A 20,238-nucleotide genomic window follows, 5' to 3' on the forward strand; every position below is an offset into this window, starting at 1 on the left:
AAAGAGATTCATTAACCAAACCATAAATGAGACTCACATATGATACACTTGTGCGTATCGTATAAAATGACAAATGGGGCCAAAGCCCATGCAGATGCCCCTGCCCCACGGGTAGAAATGATTACGCCGGCATGGATCCCTCGGATGAAGTCCACGACACCACCAATGTCCCATACTCAGTATCTATACCCCTGGCCTCTCCTACCAAGCAAGCGTAATGTAGGTGTAGTGCAGCGTATCGCAGCGTAGTAAATCCCTTAATTCCTGCGCGTCAACTTTTCCCCCAAGTCCAACAACGGGAGAAAACTGAAAAGAGGAACACAACAGTTACTCTGTCCACGCACCCCCAACCCAACACCCATAACACCAAGAAGTAGTGGCAAGATTACTCCTCCATTGACTGCTACTCTCTTCAGGCCAGCACTAGATTTTGCATCCAGATTCCGCCAAATACACCCTCTCAAAAAAGAGTAGTTAAAGAGAAACAATTTAAGAGCAGCACTTTGGTTGCTGCCCCGTAGCAGCAGCAGCAGTAGTAGTAGAAGGGAGAAATGCAAGATCCAAATGTTGGCATTGCGAAGCAGCAGCAGCAGCAGCAGCAGCACCAGGCGGCGCCATTTGCATTTAGGCCCACTCACCACCGAAGAGCTCATTCCGAGGTTAACTTTAGATTACCGGAAGACTTAGATCTGGTTCCTGACCCTTTCGATGTACCTGCTGGGACTAGCTTCGACGAGATGGGATCCGAGGACGATCTCTTCTCTACTTACATGGACATTGAGAAGCTCGGCGGATCTAACAATTCCAACTCTAATAATAATAACAATAATGTTAACGACGGCGACAATGCGGGTGGTGCTTGTTTGCCCCACAGTGGTGCGGATGGAGAGAAGAGCTTGCCCCCCGGAACTATGAGGCCCCGTCATCGCTATAGTAATTCCGTTGACAGTTCCAGCTTACTGTTGAATGAGAGCAGTATTGAAGCTAAGAAAGCTATGGCTCCTGATAAGCTTGCTGAGCTCTGGACCATTGATCCTAAACGAGCTAAAAGGTATGCTTAAAATTAATACTAGTTACTCCATTTCTCTTTATTTCCTCTTCAATTCAGCTGAATATGATTGGATTTGGTGATTCAACCTTTTAATTTTTCTGTTTGGTTTGAATTTTTAGGAAATTACTAAGATCTCGAGTGTTTGGATCTTTGTGGATCTTGAGAGCCAGTCGAGTCAAAACTTTTCTTCCCGTTTTTTTTTCCACGTAGGATGCTGCATGTTTACTCTTTCCTTATTTTTGATCATTTCAACCCAGAAGGATGATCGCATTGATTTAGTTGTTTCTCCAGCAGAAATGCAGTCGGATGCATTTTGTGTTGCCCGCACTATTTAAGTCCAACAATCCAATTGTGGTGAACAACTTATAGTATCTATCTGATCTTCCTACATCTAACGCGCATATCAAGTTTACTTCTTCTTTTTTTCTCACTGAAAATTCCACAACTTTTACGCATTCAGCGTGTTTCGTGGTTTTCCGTACAAAACTGGTACCAAATTAGAGCTGTCTTTATTCCTTCTAACCTCTGTGTGAAAGGATTCTCGCTTCTCTTGATAGACTAATCTGGTTGATTGGTAGCTTCTAGATGTAGTGTTGACATGCCTATATCCTAGTGAGCAAAACCATGCCCATTCCGGCTGACATGCATTTGAAACGAGTTCCCACTCCATGGCATGCAACAGTGTCTTTAAACTCTTTCGTCTGATACATCAAGCTTTCTTGCTCCCACTAGTCAGAAGCTCAAAAGGCCTTGCACTGTGGTCAACTAGAATGGTTTTTTGTCTTTCTTGATCAGAAAGATTTTGTTGTTTTTTTTTCTTCATAGATCATTTGATGAGTTTTCCAAATGATGCGCAGAATTTTAGCAAATCGACAGTCTGCTGCTCGATCAAAAGAGAGGAAAGCCCGCTATATAAATGAACTAGAAAGGAAAGTTCAGACACTTCAAACTGAAGCAACCACTCTATCCGCACAACTCACTCTTTTCCAGGTACCTAGAAGGTTCTTGTTTACTGAAATGAAGATTATGTTGACCATATCTTTGATTGATTAACTCTGCCTTTGTATTTCCAGCCGTGCATCCAGTTTGTACATATACCTAGAACTGAAAGTTATGGTTTTCTAGGTTTGAAATGGCCAATTCTTGCTCTTAGATTTGATGGTTTATAACTAAAATTTGAATGTTTTAATCCTTGGGTTATTCTTTTTGTTTTGAATCATTTGGTATTGAGGCTGCTAAGATCCTGGAAAACATACACAGCAACAATACTGTAAAAGGAGGGCAACTTCCACATTCTTCAAATTCCTCACATGAATCCACCCCTTGAACTGGTCTTTCATTGGTTTAAAGGCTACAATCAGATCTGATAAGATTGTGGTCCTGTTCCAATCAGGCAATTAATATTTCGTCTAGAGCACATATAGAGTTTCAATTATCAAAAGACACTTTACTTTAGGAAATAGAACAACGTTTATATTGTCTATTAGAGTAGTAATATACAACCCTGATCGTGCAAGTTTTTACTGATACCACGTGACTAAAAACATAGGGGGAAGACATTTATTTAAACCTAGATATGTTCCTAGTTTTCTGTTTATGTTAGTCTCTTGGATGTATTGGAACTCTATTTATATCTTGATATCTTCTAGGATTTAAGTTTACGTTAGTTCATATCCGGATATTGGATTATTCTTTTTAGACCTTTTAAATATACTTACCGTTACAACGCAAAAAGATTGAATTTGCTTCCACTTTGTTTGTTAAACAGCCTCCTTTTACCAATTAAATTAGTAACAATAACCCAAATTCCTTTTTTGGAGATAACCTTGTTTGCTTGAGGATTTCCAGCTTATTTTGATAATTTGTTCTTAAGTTCAGTGCAATTGTAGACTTTCCTTGACAATTGAAATTTTGGAACTTATTGCTGAGGCAAAGAAAGTTGTCTAGCATGTAGCGAATCATGTAAAATTAGCTGAATGAGAATTGTTCTTTTGGACTTGCGTGTTAGCTGGCAAATTTGTCCTGTTTAATTTTCATCAGGAAATCAAAGAAATCCACTTCCAATAATTATGAACACTTATGGTCTCATTCCATTTTTATACTAGCTACTACATTTATGTCATCAGTAATCAAACTGGTCGTAGTATATGAATCTTAATTAAACATATACCTATGTCATTTGGTGGAAATGAAGTTAAACAACTGATGCAAAATGGCAAAGAATAACAAAGGGATTGGAGATTGGGGAGCAATTAGGCAGAGATAGGAAAGAATGAATTTCGCATGGTATGCCACTAAAAACTAGGACATTTAAATTAGGGTGGATAAACCATGCATCATGGCTCATATTTTATAGGGCTTGATTTGTCATAAATGATATTGTCGACAAGTATCAGTTTTACTTTGCTGTTGTTTCTTCTGCAGAGAGATACGACTGGACTAACTACTGAAAATACAGAGCTTAAGCTCCGGTTACAAGCTATGGAACAACAGGCTCAGTTACGTGACGGTATGCATCCCTTTCCCTTAATTAAATTCGTTAGCTTCGAATTACCGCTGTACATATTATACTTGGTTAGGACAAGATTTATCATTCATATCACTGTGTCTGCATACGATGTTATGGTTTGAAAGCTTTTTCTGCTTTTCTAGCTCTCTCTCTCTCTCCCGAACGAAAATGAATTCTTTCTAATGGTTTATTGTAGTATCCACCATAATTTATGAATTGTGTAGCATCATTTATTGCACGTGGAGACTATCAAGGTTGGATCTAAGCCTAATAATCCTATGCTTGATATTGCGTCAATGCGTAGTTCTGATTTTTTTTTGGTAGTCAACTCTCAGCGTACATGACCTGGATTTTGATTAGATAAATAAAATCCATGCTCTCATCTGCACTGGCAAGTTCTTCGACAAATCCTAGATCACGCTCACACTTACCAACTTAAATGTGTTGATATAGGAGATTTATGTCAAAAGAAACCAATCAAGCTGTTGTTCACGGCTTGCTTACTCCTTCCTCATTCTTTCTCGCATTTTTTTCTGCGGCCACAAATCTTATGTGACGGTTTATGCCATTTATGAAATGCAGCGCTTAATGAAGCACTGAAACAAGAAGTAGAAAGACTTAGAATTGCCACTGGAGAAATATCAGGCCCTTCAGATGCCTACCATTTGGGGATGCAGCATGTTCCCTATAGTCAATCTTTCTTTTCACATCAGGCACAGCCAGGACACGGTGATTCCCAAAATCCACAAATGGCCCCGTTCAATCCCCTGCAGGCAAACATGTCCAATCGCCACCCCTCTTTGCTTGCACCTGCTCAAATGCACTCTTTTTCTGATACATTACAGCAGGATCCACTCGGTCGCTTTCAAGGCCTTGATATTGGGAGCAGGACCTCTCATACAGTGAAATCTGAAGGCCCTTCGCTTTCTGCCAGCGAAAGCAGCAGTACATTCTGATTGCTGATGATTGATGCATTGCTCCAACGGTATTTGTGAAGTTGTTCATAGACTGACACCCAGTTAACCTCCAGGTCCACCTATTCTTCCATTTTTTTATTGTTTATTTGATTTGTGTCTTAGGTTTCGGTAGCCTTGACTTGTTCTTTTGGTATCGGTCTTCAGTTATGGTGGTGGAGGTTCGTTTATTTATTTTCCAACATAAATTTTGGTTGAAGTGAGAGAGCATATTTCTGATCTGGTCCTTTATTTGTCTGGAAATGGCCACTATGGCCATGGGATCCATAGTAGCACGCACCTCTCGTGTGATCTTATTCTCAGTGTGTGTGTACCAGGTTAAACTAAGTAGCGGTCTGGGACGGTAATTGTACTGTAATTTACCGATGGGTGAAACACGACGATGTATACTGTTGCTTTATTAACTTTTTTGTCTCAGCTGAAACTGTTGTATTGTGTATTCTTCTCCTTTTTCTTTTCTTCTTCACGAAAAGCAAGTGGGATGATTCCGTACACGCACGTGATACCTGCAACTAGGCCAATCAATTGGGCCTAGTGAGCCAGGCTTTCGCAAGGGCAAGTTTGTGTTGAGCCCGGCCAAGAAAAAGCTCTCATCTGTGGAGCCCATAATCCATTTGGCCTTGTGTGTGAGATCGGGCTGACGGGAAATTTTTAGAACAATTCTCGGTGGACAATTATTTCCCAAACATGCATGCATGTTTAGCATATAAAATAGGGCGGGAGAGGGTCAAGTTGGATGCTAAAGTTCGTGGGATTATATGTAAAAGATTATGGGTTTAAGACTTCTTAATTTCCCAAAAAGAAAAAGCATATAGAATAAGGTTATTTTCCCATAATGTTGAATTGTCCACTTTTTGTTCAAGTTGACTATGATTAGGGGGGGAAGGTTGAGGCAGATAGTACATGAAGGAGAGTGTAAGGTCCTGTTTGATAATCTAATTCAGCACTTAAATTTAATAGATTCAAATCGTATGTAACATATGACAACCAAAAATTGAATATCTAAATTAATTAAATGATACTGAATTTTCTAAGTAAAACTTGCTTTCAAAATCAAAATTAAGTGATAAGCCATTCACTTTTCACTGAATATAATATGATTTCAAATGTATTAGATTTAATGCTTAACAATTCAATAACTTAATAGATTCAGACTTCAAATTTCAGGGTTTAGTTTTATCTTAAAAATAAAGTTGACAATGACTAAGACCCAAGTCGGGCGCATCCTATTCCGGTTGTGAGCCAAACTTCAGCCCGGACATAATTCAATTAACAGTCCTGGTAATGCAAATTGGTTGTGTATTACGGTACACGGTAATTAATCCGTTCCAGTGAAGACGTCCTTCAATGCTAAGACGAAGGGAAAGTTTTCGTGTTTCTCCAATTCCATGTATATTCGACGTTCATGTAATGTAACTCCGCAAAGCCAACTCGCTTCACTCCCCAGCAAACCAAAACTGGTCCCAACTGTAGACAAGTAACAAACTTGTTAGCCGAGCAGGGACCATGAATAGCCATGGCCTCTACCCAATGCACATGGCATCCGTCAGCAATAAGCCTGCGATGCGGAGATGCAACTTCCTGTGGGGCAATCTTGTGGCCGCTCCAACAAGACCGCGTCCATAAATGCATGAGAAAAGTGTCGAGCAGCGCCTGCCTGAGGCCACAGAGAGCTGGGAGAACAACACAGGCCTCTAGCTCTATAATAGTAGCATTTGGTATCACCATTTTCATGGGGGGTTTTAAGTTGAAGGGGTCTTAATCCAATTACAAGTGGGACTAGCAGACATGAGACAACCCTTTTGATATACACTTTCATTGGTTCCTGACTTCCTCCAAACCAATAATGACATTTGGATAAAACCCACATGCCCTTTTTGTGGATGCTATTCTGAGCATCATTTATGTGTCCCCGTTTAAAAGGGATGTGAGGGCTTTATGGATCACGATTTTGATACTCCTCAACTACTCAAATCAAATGACTCAAATCAAATGGGGGGAAAAACGATTATATGCCATTCATGATTGCCTCATTATCTTGTGGAAATAACGATCAGAAATATATATATATATATATATAAAATACTAGTATATTCCTTTTGGCAGCCGCCGGGCGCCAGCGGAGTCGTCGTTAATGCGGTGGGATTGTGGAATTGGTACCTTCACTGTCAACAAAACACACAGTTTACTTTTGGCCTCGACAAGAGAAATGTAATCGACATTGACCAAAAGTACTGCTCTGTTTCCGTTGCACAAAAACACCCCACCTTCAAAAATGAAAAAACAAATAAAGAATCCACCAATCTCTTTGGCTCTGTATTCTCACGGAAAAGGGGAAAAAAAAAAAGAAAAAAGAAGAAGAAGAAGAAGAAAACAAAGACAAAGTTGAAGATATGGTAAGAGAAATGGCGTTGGTTGAAATTAAAGGATGGTTATTCTATGACACTTGATTGTCGGGATGATCTTTTAAAATATTTATTACTACTACTAGAGTCTAGAGAGTGAGAATACGTCCAAAAGCATCTTCGGCGATCTCCCTTATTTATTTATTTTTTAACGTAGTCGACGGACACAAAATTGTCTCTTCTACAGAGAGAGAGAGAGAGCGAGAGAGAGAGAAGGATCGAAATATGTGATGGAAACTCACCAGCGTAAAAAGGATGGAGTAGTAGTAGAAATTATTATTAGTAGATTTTGCATGTCCACTCCAGACTAGAGAGATTGTAATATGATAATGACGCACGGAAACAACGGGACCGTGATGTCCGCCTCTTGCATGTGCCCCCTAACATGGTAGGCCCTCCATACTATTTCCTAGTATTTAGATCTCCCAATCACCCCCTTTTCGGCTAATTACTAATTAAACCTTCTCCGGTTCAAACCTAATCTCACGCTAACCAGTATTTGATTAGATATTGCAAGAATAATAATAATAATAATGGTGGTACCTCTCCCCCTTTTTGGATTTTTGTGGGTCCACTTTTCGGTCAGTCACTGATGATGAATGACAGCATTAATTAATCATTCATCACGTAACACACAAAATCACGATTAAGAATTGATCATTGCACGTAATAATAATTATACTACAATCGATAATTGCACACTTCACCACAAATGGCACACTTTCTGTCTAACCACGTGTGCTAAACGATACAATAATGTGGCGGTTACCAATAACAGCTAGAAAAATTTGACATTTTGGACTTTTTGTGCATCTCATCTGATTGTGTTCAAATTCCGCTTAAAAGTCCTAATCCCATACCAAATCTAAAAACAAAAAAAAGAATTCTGATTAAACCGACCCTATCCTCCGGTCCATCATCCTACTTGGTTTTTTTATTTACTAACTACAAGTCTAGGGTATAAAACTAATTACAGCTTTTATACTACTGGTCTGGAACTAACGTAAACTATCGAAGGAAACTTGTCAGCCTTCACTTTCATCGTGTCATAAAAATATGAGGATTTTTTTTTTTACATTTTCGAGAGAGACATATATAATTAATGACTGGTTTCTTGGTCGAATGCATTCTGGAATTGTATCCAAATCAAATGTGAGTATTGTGATTTTCGAGTCGGTCAGAAATCTGCCAGTCAACCATTTTTTTTACCCTTGCTAATGCTAGCTACCGCTGCTGGACTCGGAGAAAATGAATGAATAACGAATCTTAAGAGTCAACAAAAAGTGTTTCAACATTCAACAGCCAAACGTTCCACGCAACCCACTAACTGACTGGCGCGATTTCAGGCAAATCTATGTAATATATATCAGCGGGAAAATATATCTGTATTCACATGAAGCAGGAAAACTAATAAAACTTTTTTTTTTATTTTTATTTTTGAGGATATCATCCATATAATTAATGAAAGAAAATTGGGGGATGGAAAAGAAAAGAAAGAGTCGGTTGAGAAATGCATGTGCATGTAGGGCCATGGAGCTTCAGCAGTTGGTAGTTCAAGTGGAACAAGTGCATGTGCATTACCAGTCGTTGTATGCTGTTACTAATAAATTACTTAAAAATTTATCACACATGACACAACTCTATAGACTAATACTACTATTCCTTTCTTTCTTTCTTTTGTGTATTGATTGGCCTATTCTCCGACGTGACCGCTGCTCTAACATGTCATTTTCTATTACTACAACCAAATATTTCTTCCAAATATATGCAAATGCCCGTATCCCTCCCACCATGTCACCACCTCCAAATCCATTTTCCACCTTCGATTTTTTTCCTATATAAAGAGGCCACCATTTCCCAAACGTTGTACAAACCAAACAAGCACTTCCTCCTAGCTCCCCCAAATCACCTCGACCCCCTTCCTCTCATTTCTCTTCCAATTCCGATGGCGTTCTCCTCCTCCTCATCTCCTCTCTCCTTCTTCTTCTTTTTTATAGTAGTTGTAACTAGTATGTGCATTCCTACAGCTTTTGGGGACTATGGAGGGTGGCAAAGCGCTCATGCTACTTTCTATGGAGGGGGTGATGCTTCTGGCACAATGGGTACGTGTCCCCTTGATAAAACTTCTGATTCCACAAATTAATTATAGTAGTAGTATATTTGTTCTTTCCTTCCTTTTACATTATTGCCTTTTTACACATCATTATGACTTTTATACGACCAAAAAGTATGTAATAATAACTAATAAGCATCATCATTCTTTTATACTCGTGACCTTCTCAATAAGTAAAAAAAAATATTAATTTTAGCCTTCTCAATAAGTAATATTAATTTTGGTTGGTCAAATAATGCGTGCAGGGGGCGCTTGTGGATATGGGAATTTGTACAGCCAGGGCTATGGTACGGACACTGCAGCACTAAGCACTGCTCTATTCAACAATGGATTGGCCTGCGGGTCATGCTACGAGATCAGATGTGATTCTGACCCAGAAGCATGCCTACCCGGAACCATTACCGTCACGGCGACAAACTTCTGCCCTGCTAACCCTGCTCTGCCCAATGATAATGGTGGGTGGTGCAATCCTCCCCGCCAACACTTTGATTTGGCAGAGCCTGCTTTCCTGCAAATTGCCCAGTACCGCGCTGGAATTGTTCCCGTCGCTTTCCAGAGGTATAAATAATTTACCAAAATGTAAAAAGGAGAAAACAAAAAAAAAAGGACGTAGTGGTATCACGACGTAGTGGTAGTAGTGTTTTGGCTGATAAATGTTTCTGCGATTCTTGACAGGGTACCGTGCAGTAAGAAGGGAGGAGTAAGGTACACGATAAATGGACACTCCTACTTCAACTTGGTCCTGGTTACCAACGTTGCTGGTGCTGGGGATGTTCATACTGTCGCAATCAAGGGGTCTAGAACAGGGTGGCAATCCATGTCAAGAAACTGGGGCCAAAACTGGCAGAGCAATTCCTACCTGAATGGCCAGACTCTTTCGTTCCAAATCACCACCAGTGATGGCAGAACACTCACCAGCTACAATGTTGCACCTGCAAATTGGCAATTTGGGCAAACATTTGAGGGGGGCCAGTTCTAAATTTCAGAGAAAGTGAAGCTTTTGATCGACGGATAGTGATTGTTGGTTTCCACCGTCTTTGAAAAACAATATTAATATTAGGCTTTTCGTTTTGTTTGTATATGGCATTATAAAAAGGGTGTGTAGGTTTGGAAGAGGAGGTTCAGGGCTTTTGGCTCTATTGCTGTGGTGGCTGGTTAAGCACCCGCTTAGGCCTACCTATATAGCGCGACATATTTAATCCATCATATAATAGGAGTGGATTTCATATATATGTTTAGGTTCTTTTTCACATTTTTTTTCCCCCACAAGTGATATTCAATCGGTGGCTATATAGAATGTAAGCCGGTTGAAGCTTGTAGGATTAAGTGCAATTGCCGGATTGAGGCAGGCAAATATGATTGAATTATCTTTTTCTTCGCTCAACAGTCAAGGCTCTTTTCATAAGGTGGAAATTGACACATTGGATCGAAAGTCCAATTAATAAGGAACAGTTTCTTTGGTGCGAGAGTAAATGTTTAGACCCAGAAGTGTGGCTTCTTAATTGCATTCTATGCGGGCGTAACAAGAAGGATTAACAGTGCAAAAGCACCTCCTTCCTTAGTCATTGCTCCAAGGCAACCTCACAGAGTGAAGTGAATGGCCTGCCTGCCCATGTGATTTGGTCTGTCTCCTCTTCGGAACTTTCGCGGGCCAGATTTGAGTACCCTTTTACCGGCTAGAAAGTGTTCTGGGATTCAAAATATTGCTTGTTAGGCTACATAATCATTAACCATTCTTTCATGGTGCAAAAAGTTGGAGGGCGCAAAAAGTTGGAGGGCCCTAGACAATTATGGTACCTCTAATCTACAGTTCTTCTACTATTTGAATAGCCTAATTCATTTATGATTTTTTTTTTTTTTTGGGTTCAGAACGCATGCTATTTGGTGAGAAACCAATTCCATGTGCATGTTTTTCGTGAACTGTAACCTGATTGATCACTTGCAGTTGCAGGCGCTCTACACCTACTTACATTTGGGCGGGCGTCCTTCAGTTCTTGTTTATGTTGAGCATGGTAAAAAACATCACATCACTATCGAGCGATTTCTTTCTTTTCTGAAAACCCATATATGACAAATTGAAAAGATAGCGTGCAAGAAACTTCTCTGTATCGTTCCAATTTAATCGGATGTTCCCGAAGGGACACCGTGCAAGAAACTTCAGTTACAAACTCATATATTCCCTTCCACTCATTGAAAGTATTATACTTTTTCATTTTAACATTAAAAAAATCAAAACAATTTTTAATCTTTTTTTCCAATATATCTATTTTTTCTAATCATATGGACGTTATTATTCAAATTTAAAATTTTTGATATTAAGCATATTTAGGACAATTAATAGAAATTCAATATTGACTAATAATCAAAATCTAATTACCATTAGTCAACAATTTTGATTTTGCACTTTAGTCCGTAATGTTTGGAATTTAAATCATTATAGCCTCATAAAATTTAAATAGTCGTATTGAGACTTTAGGAATGAAGTGAGAAGCGAATTAGAATAAAATTCTGTAAAATGGATAATAGGAATACGAATTAAACTTCCTTTTTTTATTTTTCTTATTGTATTGCATTTATTTATACCACTAATTTCTCATATCCTTCTCTTTTGTATAGCTGTCTCAAATTTGGTTCAATATATATAATTATTGTTTTACACTAGTCAATAATTAGTGAATAATAAGTTATGTTATTTCTTCACTGCCAGTGATAAATAAACATCCTGCTTAAATATCCTTTTAGAATATGAAGAATATATATTATAAATAAATTAAGGTTGAAACTATAAGAAAAGATTTTGAGTTCAAATTCTGCATCCTCCTCTCACTCACTGTTTCTTAAATCCCATCCCTCGCTAAAAATACCAAAAAAAAAAAAAATTTTATTGAGCAAACAAAGTATCTGGGAGTTGTTGCATTTACTGTACTTAAAAATCAAAACCCATTTACCACAATACCACACCCACGTTATTGTATTGCGTGGTAGAGTTTTATTTGTTGGTCCAGTGAAGTTGAGTGGTCGGGCTATGCCCAATACATCCCTAGTGGAAAATTGTACTAATAATTATAGAAAGGGTTGCATCCCACCCGAAAAGTCAATGTAGAGGGTCAACCAGTCAGCAGATGATTTCCTCCTCTTCGGTCGCTCTCTCTTCTATTACTGCCACTATTTCTATGAGACTGGCGAGTTCCACTTCTGGATTATTCCTTCGACTTTTCTCTTCATCGTCCTTAACTATCCCTAGAAACCCCCGTTATTTACAATTTCACCAGGCCAGGTGGAACCTGCCTCATAGGGGACCTTTCTTCGTTGCTCAAATCCCGATCAGGCCCTTTAGGGTCATTTTGAACGGAATGGAGCAGAGCAGTGTCGTCGCCAACGGGGGTGGATTGAGCTCCGCTAGGGTTTCAACACTGTCAAATGGCGGAGATAACAGCAGCGAATTAGTCAGTTTCCAGCTGTCTCCTACCTGTTCCCTCGAAATTCAGAAAGGCGATATCACGCAGTGGTCAATTGATGGAGCCTCCGATGCCATCGTAAGTTATATTCTGCAATTAACCTAACCAAATTTCTTCTTTACAGCAGAAAATGCTAGGTAATAGTACGTAAAGTGATTGGGCATACATTAGAGTTTTTTTTCCCTTTCGTTTTTTTTTTTTCCATTTCTGATTGAACTGGTTTAATTAGGTTAATCCTGCTAATCAGCTAATGCTTGGAGGTGGTGGTGCTGATGGAGGTAAGTTATGTTGTCTGTGCGGATTACATGCAGTGTGAAGTTGTGATCCCTGCCATGCATAGCTTGTAATTTGTCCTTTTGTAATCCTTAAGTTGTTTTATAGCCATACATCGAGCTGCTGGTCCAGAACTACGAGATGCGTGCTATCAAGTTCCTGAAGTCCGACCTGGAGTCCGCTGCCCTACTGGAGAAGCAAGGATTACACCGTAATGCATTGTTCCGTTCCCTTCATTTTTTCCCTTTTTTGGTCCATTGGATTGTAGATTTCCTCGACCTTATTGTTGGATTGCTAACAAATGGTGTATTGCAGTGGTTTTAGATTGCCTGCATCTCATGTGATTCACACTGTTGGACCCATATATGATGTCGATGGAAACCCTGAGGCTTCTTTGGCAAATGCATATAGGTACTGTGTTTTGTATGCTGAACACACCACAACTTTATTTGAAACCTTATTTCTAACCTTGTTTAACAATTTTCCATCTGTTTATTGGAACTTGTTGCAGAAATAGTCTACGCGTAGCTAAAGAGAACAATATTCAGTATATTGCTTTCCCAGCCATATCATGTGGGGTATTCAGGTAAAGTTGGCATTTTGGGTTTCCTGCTTCATCTTGAGCGCTCAGATAATTAGTCTAACTTCTTTTTTCAAAATATCATTCAGGTACCCCTCTGATGAAGCTGCCTTTGTGGCTATCTCTACGGTCAGGGAATGTGCTGATGGCCTCAAAGACGTACGCCTATTTTGAGTTAACTGTCTTATTGTGTTTCTCTACATTTTGTGCATTGAATTACAAATTTGGTTGCAAAAGACTGTACAGTTCTTTGGTTGCTTACCAGGTGATAGGTCAAAATGAAAAGATAGTATGCACATAAAAGGTGACCAAGATGAGTACATTGTAGAAGATGGATCTACTTAATTTAAAGGGATAATTTCAGAAACCTCCCTTGAGGTTTTTGACAATTTTACCTAGCACCCCTCTAATTTTGAAAATTACGCTAACCTCCCTCGTCAATTTGATGGGACAAAGTGTCATAATTAGAAGGCCCAAATTGTCTATAGTACCTTTAGTGAAACAGTTTTTTCAAAGCAAGGTGATTTTGCAAAATATTAGTTCTTTATTTTACTCAAATACTATTCATTTTACTAAAACAATCTCTAATGGAAGAAATAACATTTTGTACCAGCAAAAGTATATCTTGTGTATATTGTTTTGGCTCTTGGAAACTCATAATGTTGCTTTATGACCATAACTACAAATGCGAATGTTGATCCTCAAGTATGTTGCTGGTTGAAATGAGTTCTCTCTATGGCTTGCCATCATGCTTTGAAGAACTGTTCTTAGGCCTTTAGTTTCTTGGCTTGCTGCACTTAAAAGCTAAGAACTTATTTACCTCTTAATTCAGTAGGAAAAGGCATGTTAATTTTAGTTGCATCTCCTGCCTTTTTCATCCAGTTCCTCACCGGAAACAATGTTGCATTGGCAACAGTTATATTGGGCCTGACAGTCAACAGATATGATACTTACTCATTCTAATTTTTCTACTAAAAGGGTTGGACCAATTTCTGATTTTTCTTCATTTTGTATTCCAAATTTTTAGGTATATTATGTGCCATAATTTATTGTGAGAGCTTTAAGGGTAATTTCAGAATGGTGTTTTTCTTAGAATTTCCTTTAATTTTTTTGTTCACTTTTTCTGACAGGGGGTAAATTTGTAACCAAAAACCATAAAGTAAGCAAGGTCAGTTTAATTTTTGTCAAATTAAAGGTGTGCTGGGTGAAATTATCAGAAACCTCAAGGAAGGTTTCTGAAAGTATCCCTAATTTAAAAGATAGCAACTGGAGATGAGTAAAAGTATAGAATGTCATATTTGATTGAAAGCAATGGCTTAGTAGTATTCTTTGATTTGTCATGATGAATGATATTGTTCAGCCACTTAAAACAACTTTTCTGTTGAGAATTGGATTTCAGACTCAATCCTATTGTTCCACGTTCGAGTTTTTTCTCCATCATATTAGTACAAACAGGGTATTAGAACATTTTCACCTCTCCTCCAGTTTACATGCCTTGACCAATAAATTTTCTTTTCTCAGTTGTCAAGTGTCAAAAAACTTAGCTTATGGTGTTCCAGAACTTCACCAACTATTACTTGCTGTTTAGCTAATCTTTGTTTGCTTTTGCTGGGAAACTGCTCTGAAAGATCAAGCGAAGATTATTTAATTACTAATTCAATGTGGTTCAAGAGCTGAGGTGTAGAGTTTGAGATAGCAAATCTATGGGCCATGCCATGATTAGAAAAATAAAAATGGCCTTGGAACCAAAAAAGTAGGAATATTGTCTCTCCTTAGTAAGTTGCCAACTAGATGATGATATGTTGAATAATTACTGCAATCATCAAATAGTTGGCAAAAAGAACTATATTTAGTGGTAAGAAAAGATATATCTATTTCATCTTTGGGAACATAATTTTGCTTAGACAGTTTCGTTTGCGCATGTGCTATTACAGTCCCAAAAATAAGATCACTTTTCAGAATTTGAAAAAAATACGACAATGGGGTTAGATATAGGGGCATGCTTGCTTACAGGCAAGCTCACCGTTATCTTTTCCTGACTCTCTGCTTGTATCTGTGAAGGCTGCTCAGAATTTGATGCCATTCTTCATTCATTTTCAGGTCCACTTTGTCTTGTTCTCAGATGAGATTTACAATGCTTGGTCGAAAGCAGCCAGAGAATTGCTTTCAAATTCATGAGCCGGTGGTTTGATGATATGGTTATGAGGCATCTGAGCTGTCTTGCATCAGTCTCTAAAAATTATTCCAAGGTTCATGGGCTATTTGCTGAGGATATTAATGATCAGTTTGCGAATAAATTTCCAGGAGCATTGTCGAAAAATTGGTGGCTTGTATTTAGAACTTTTGGTTTTTGATAGGGGGCAAGGAGTGTGTCTAATGTAGCATGATCTATCTAAAAACTCATGGCTTCTTGTGCATATGATAATAATGCTCGTGTGGCATTTTGCGTTGACATCATATCGAATCCTAGAAACCGGCCATCTCTGTGTTTTCAAGTGGTGGTAATTCTGAAAGATGAGAAGCCCACTTTCAGAATTGGTCCAAAGTCGAAGCTCTTGAGCAATTTCAGAGTTCATATCATATGATCCTGTTTTTGAAGTCGCTTATATATAAGCTGGTAAATTTTCGCAAACGATTAATCATGTGAGGCTAAATTGCCAGCCTGAATGGCTTCTTCATAGCACCCTGTATTTGTGAATAAATCAGAATTTCTCGCAAATTGCCAAGTTCCATGACCAGTAAAGTAAGCAGGATTAACAAGCTGGAGAAGATAAGATGGACTTCGTAAGATTGGCATGCCCGGATGTCTGCGGACACACATTCTTGCAACACTTTGAAGGATAAAATATCAAATAGAATGAGCAAAACAAATGTGAAAAAAATACCCAAAATCCAACAAAGCAAAAACGACGACAAGGCTTAGATACGGGATACATATTCGCAATTAACTGGTCTTGAATGCAGCATGCAACTTCACAACCAACTGGGCTTTGTTTCGTTTTCGTGTGTGCGTGCATGATTCTTAACGCTGGAAAAGCTGAAACCGGGAAACTTTGTTGTTGGTAGATTAAACCAAGGCAAAATTTCCATCTTTGATCGTACCAAAATTGAGGAGACCCTGCTACAAAAGAATCTTGCTATCAAAACTTGTCCAGTCTGGATGGCCAAATTCTACAAATCTTTGTGCCTACGCAAATTCCGGGGTATTCTGCTAATGACACTCTCATCCACTATCTTATAGTGCTTTGAAAATTTTTGGTGGATCACTCCAGCGTACCTATCCACACGGTCTTCAAATTTGTCGTATAAAGCAGGAAGTGTAATAAAGATAATGGTTCCTGTCATCAATGCAAATGCAAAACTATTATCAACCACATCCTCCTCCATTCTTAAAGGTGAAAGTTCATCATAGCACAATATTCATCATGACATAAGAAACACAACAGTAATGTAACCCACAGAGGTCAGAATCTGTAATCAAATTGCCAAAGGGAAACATTTTGTCAAGAAAGTGAACATAAGATTCCAAAAGAACGTGAAAACCATCCTAGACTCCATAATCATTTCTCTCTGCCATTAGCTCCTCCTCATCCATGAGACCAACCCAACCAACCAACACACTGAAACAAGGGTGAAAATGGAAAAGGAGAAGCCAAAAAACGAAAATGGACCCAAAATGTCCGCATACATTTTACAAGTCATGCCTATAGTGCTAACTATATTCTTCACATGCTTACTACAGTTTGAAACTTTGCCACAAAATTTCAATCTTTTCATTCAGAAGTGCATGATGGCCATAAATAAACATGATCCTTATAGTCTAGAAGAAGCCAAGTTGGTACAGCCGCATTGGCACAGCTGGTCAGTGGTATTCTAAATGAAACCAAGAAAAGCACAGGAATTTAAATCACTACAAAGAGTTCAAGCATCCAGTTAGCAGATGGTTAAAATTATGTACCTATATATGCCAAAGTGCAGAATGATATTAAGCTGCCAATCACTGACAAGAGCCACAAAGCAATCACCACCTGCAAATTTTCCAAGAAGTTTAAATCCAAGATAACAGACATAAATATTTGGATGGAAGATTCCAAATGCAAGTAGGAAATGAATCTGCAGGTGAGTAATATTTGTCTATTTTCTGTGACCACTTGGAAGTGTTAGAAAGCTTCCCTAGTCAAACACTCCACAACAACCAACCTTGAAAAAGACTCTGAAATCTTTGCCAAGGGTGATATCATGGGCCATAAGCAGCATGTAATTGACTTTAGCACGAAATGATGCAGCAGCATTATTCACCATTTCTTCTGACAAGACGAGCTCAGGCAAGGATTGCAGTTGTCTGTGAGAAAGAAAAAGGAAAGAGTTAACTTGATTTTCACACTTAAAGCAACTAGAAAATGTGAAACTGATATTGGTGAAGGTTATAGCACCTTTCCCTAAGAACAGCATAGTTAGCTCGAAGAAACCGCAACACAATCAGGATCAGCAAGATATCACAACAAACTGATAGGAATGACAACCCAGACCGCTCAAACAAAAACCATGCAACAGTAGCAACCATCATTAATCCACATGAGACACGCCTCCGCCTCCATAGTATAACATCAGCAGCTGCAGTAGTAATAACAATTAGTGAAACCTTTGAACAAACAAGACGAATATGCACAGAGATGGCAAACAGGGAAATAAATGTCTAACAGTATCAAGAATCAGATAAGCATATCCATGTCTCCCCAATTGTTGGATTACCAGCAAGAATCGGCTCACCATTCAGAAAAAGATAAAGGAAAGAAAGAGAAAGGAGACAGGTAGTGTTCATTTCCTTATATGCAAACTGAAACTAAAAGGATCTAAACATACCCTTTCCTAGCAAAACGGAAAGAAGTGACGGGAACCACTGCATGACAAAGAAGGTTGTTTAGCTACGTTAAAAGGAATTAAACATACTGGTTTCCTTTCCCATCTTTTTTGCAGGCTTCTGGGTGAAACCAAAACTTAAGTACATATTGCTTAAGCTATTCCCCCCTTTCCCACCATTTCCTTCCCTTTGCTCGCCAATCACCACAGCCTATCACACTGGAAATTAAATCCAAAATTTTAGGACTCAATTTTTCCAATTCCTCTCAGTTCTTTTCAGTCCAACTTGATCGAAAGACAACACTCCCTTAGGCTTCAGATTTGAGGAGAGTAATGGAGAGAAGAACAATGGATTGAAAAGAAAGCTCACAAAGAATTGAAAAGAGAAGAAACAAAAATAAAATGGAGGGATCAATTCATTTTGCTTTCTTTCCAACTAGGAGGAAACAGGGAGAAAAGAGAAGAAATTAAACTTCCTGTTTTCTGCTTTGCTGTGATCCAGACCGAAGAAAACAGGTTTAACATGTCAAATTACTTAAAAAGCTTCTTAACCTTTCTTTCAAAGCAAAAAATTGGGTTCACAAAAATTCTTCTCTGTTCTTTCTGTTCTCTTCCCATCATAATTTTTTTTCTTCACCAAACTCCCAATATAGAGTAAAGTATTCATTTTCCCTCTCTCCCACAATATTCAAGGTCTAAAAGCTCAAATGTCAATAGGTATATTCACTTCATCCGTACTATGTTTATATCTAAAAATATGCATTCATAGAAAGGAAAATGATCTACAAGATTCAACCACATAATTTATATTCAAATGTCTTTTTTACATAAACACAATTCTCCTTGAGGAATGATGAACCCCATTCTTTAGGAAACCGATTGCCGTTAAACTAAGCATACATTACAAAATATTGTAGTACCAGTAAAATTACATACGGTAGTCATTCCATGTAACAGTGATCCTGCTCATCCACAAACTTCTCCAATTACCTAATTATTTAACTAGAGGAAAAAAAAAAAAAGAAAGAGGACTGTCAGACATGCAAGTCCATCTAGATTTAAGATAGCCAGTATACCAAGTTAGTTAGTTGTCAAGCGAAAAATGTCACCTTCTCCAGCACCAAAGTATCTTATTACTTAGTATAAAACTTTTCTTTGCTCCAAACACGCACGCAAATACAATGAAAATAATTTCTCATGAACATTTCTCGGACTTGGGAAACCAAACGAAACAAAAGAAAGAGAAGGGGAGAAAAGGTGAGAAAAAGAAAAACAGCTGTTACCTTTACCGCCACCCATCATCTGGTGAACGGACCGTTGACGACCGAACAATTTATAGGAAGAACTCGTCGACGTCGACGGAACGCTGTCATGTCTGTTATTTTCATCTCCGTTCACCACTACATCGCATGGATCATCAGAATTCTCCATCAAATTCTCAACTGCACGAAAACTTCTTCAATTCACTAAAAGCTGAACGACTTAAAACTCTGTAGAAAAGCACAAATTTCAAAACCCTGAAGTCAGTCAGAAGTTCAATTTAATCAAACCCACAAATCAGAAAAAATCCGTTGAACCAAACTGAACTATTACTTTTCCCACCTGTAATTTCGTAGAGGATGATCTTTTTATATCTGAAAAAAAGGAGATTAAACAAGGAAGAATGATGAATTACGGAATAATTGGAGAGTCGCCATCATCATCTTGCTATATATTAAGTTTGTTTTGACTCCAGGGAATAACTAAACAAACAAAAAGCTTCCAAGAATTTTCAACTAATCAATCCCGACGTCGTTGTAGAATTTTCAAGTAACTAGAGGTTCAAAGCAAAGGTTAACGACGTCGTTGTAGCCCCACAGTTGACATCGCCACCCTGGCCGTCTCGAAGGTGTTATTATATCGAATCATTGCAAAATGCCCCTTGCACTACTGTCAATTTACCATGTAACACCTATCATATCTTGAATATCAATTGTGACCATTGAGTTGCTCATACCCCATATTTTGTGTTTGGA

General features: G+C 38.4%; 4 protein-coding genes across 8 annotated transcripts; 3 read left to right on the plus strand and 1 right to left on the minus strand.

Moving 5' to 3' along the window:
* The first annotated feature begins 254 nt into the window (after positions 1–254).
* On the plus strand, positions 255–4,958 carry LOC113730251 (transcription factor RF2b-like). The gene is made up of 4 exons (XM_027254813.2): positions 255–1,051; positions 1,909–2,041; positions 3,476–3,560; positions 4,143–4,958. Exons 1-4 carry the CDS (start codon positions 552–554, stop codon positions 4,514–4,516), a joined length of 1,092 nt encoding a protein of 363 aa, XP_027110614.1. The 5' UTR covers positions 255–551; the 3' UTR covers positions 4,517–4,958.
* A 3,840-nt stretch (positions 4,959–8,798) lies between these two features.
* Positions 8,799–10,436, plus strand: LOC113730253 (expansin-A4). The gene is made up of 3 exons (XM_027254817.2): positions 8,799–9,041; positions 9,298–9,610; positions 9,728–10,436. The coding sequence occupies exons 1-3, from the start codon at positions 8,885–8,887 to the stop codon at positions 10,029–10,031; spliced, it is 774 nt and encodes a 257-aa protein (XP_027110618.1). The 5' UTR covers positions 8,799–8,884; the 3' UTR covers positions 10,032–10,436.
* Positions 10,437–11,815: 1,379 nt separating this feature from the next.
* Positions 11,816–15,820, plus strand: LOC113730254 (uncharacterized). Of its 3 annotated transcripts, XM_027254819.2 has the most exons (8): positions 11,816–12,588; positions 12,740–12,788; positions 12,892–12,994; positions 13,099–13,194; positions 13,295–13,369; positions 13,453–13,522; positions 14,494–14,531; positions 15,464–15,820. In XM_027254819.2, the coding sequence occupies exons 1-7, from the start codon at positions 12,175–12,177 to the stop codon at positions 14,506–14,508; spliced, it is 822 nt and encodes a 273-aa protein (XP_027110620.1). In that variant the 5' UTR covers positions 11,816–12,174; the 3' UTR covers positions 14,509–14,531; positions 15,464–15,820. The 3 variants fall into 3 exon arrangements, with proteins under 3 accessions (XP_027110620.1, XP_071934391.1, XP_027110619.1); XM_072078290.1 differs by lacking the exon at positions 14,494–14,531 and having other exon boundaries at positions 11,819–12,588; positions 13,453–13,537; XM_027254818.2 differs by lacking the exon at positions 14,494–14,531 and having other exon boundaries at positions 11,826–12,588.
* Positions 15,821–16,129: 309 nt separating this feature from the next.
* Positions 16,130–20,094, minus strand: LOC113730255 (reticulon-like protein B16). 3 transcript variants are annotated; one of them, XM_072078291.1, is made up of 6 exons: positions 19,899–20,094; positions 19,507–19,665; positions 17,797–17,977; positions 17,564–17,705; positions 17,322–17,391; positions 16,130–16,701 (listed from the first exon to the last, which is right to left on the minus strand). In XM_072078291.1, exons 1-6 carry the CDS (start codon positions 19,924–19,926, stop codon positions 16,535–16,537), a joined length of 747 nt encoding a protein of 248 aa, XP_071934392.1. In that variant the 5' UTR covers positions 19,927–20,094; the 3' UTR covers positions 16,130–16,534. The 3 variants fall into 3 exon arrangements, with proteins under 3 accessions (XP_071934392.1, XP_027110624.1, XP_027110623.1); XM_027254823.2 differs by having other exon boundaries at positions 19,826–20,093; XM_027254822.2 differs by having other exon boundaries at positions 19,507–19,713; positions 19,826–20,092.
* Between the last annotated feature and the right edge of the window lie 144 nt (positions 20,095–20,238).

This window comes from Coffea arabica, chromosome 2e (assembly GCF_036785885.1).
Source record: "Coffea arabica cultivar ET-39 chromosome 2e, Coffea Arabica ET-39 HiFi, whole genome shotgun sequence".
NCBI classification, from domain to species: Eukaryota; Viridiplantae; Streptophyta; class Magnoliopsida; order Gentianales; family Rubiaceae; genus Coffea; species Coffea arabica.

Excerpts from the sequence above, each read along its gene's own strand:
- LOC113730253 (XM_027254817.2), top strand. The coding sequence starts at position 8,885 with ATGGCGTTCTCCTCCTCCTCATCTCCTCTCTCCTTCTTCTTCTTTTTT. Across the intron at positions 9,042-9,297 it reads TGATGCTTCTGGCACAATGG|GGGGCGCTTGTGGATATGGG; the intron begins GTACGTGTCCCC and ends TAATGCGTGCAG. Across the intron at positions 9,611-9,727 it reads GTTCCCGTCGCTTTCCAGAG|GGTACCGTGCAGTAAGAAGG; the intron begins GTATAAATAATT and ends GATTCTTGACAG.
- LOC113730254 (XM_027254818.2), top strand. The coding sequence starts at position 12,175 with ATGATTTCCTCCTCTTCGGTCGCTCTCTCTTCTATTACTGCCACTATT. Across the intron at positions 12,789-12,891 it reads AGGTGGTGGTGCTGATGGAG|CCATACATCGAGCTGCTGGT; the intron begins GTAAGTTATGTT and ends GTTGTTTTATAG. Across the intron at positions 13,370-13,452 it reads ATATCATGTGGGGTATTCAG|GTACCCCTCTGATGAAGCTG; the intron begins GTAAAGTTGGCA and ends AATATCATTCAG.
- LOC113730251 (XM_027254813.2), top strand. The coding sequence starts at position 552 with ATGCAAGATCCAAATGTTGGCATTGCGAAGCAGCAGCAGCAGCAGCAG. Across the intron at positions 1,052-1,908 it reads GATCCTAAACGAGCTAAAAG|AATTTTAGCAAATCGACAGT; the intron begins GTATGCTTAAAA and ends AATGATGCGCAG. Across the intron at positions 3,561-4,142 it reads ACAGGCTCAGTTACGTGACG|CGCTTAATGAAGCACTGAAA; the intron begins GTATGCATCCCT and ends TATGAAATGCAG.
- LOC113730255 (XM_072078291.1), bottom strand. The coding sequence starts at position 19,926 with ATGATGATGGCGACTCTCCAATTATTCC. Across the intron at positions 19,666-19,898 it reads GGCGACTCTCCAATTATTCC|TTGAGAATTTGATGGAGAAT; the intron begins GTAATTCATCAT and ends GTTTTCGTGCAG. Across the intron at positions 17,392-17,563 it reads ATTTCAGAGTCTTTTTCAAG|GTGGTGATTGCTTTGTGGCT; the intron begins GTTGGTTGTTGT and ends GAAAATTTGCAG.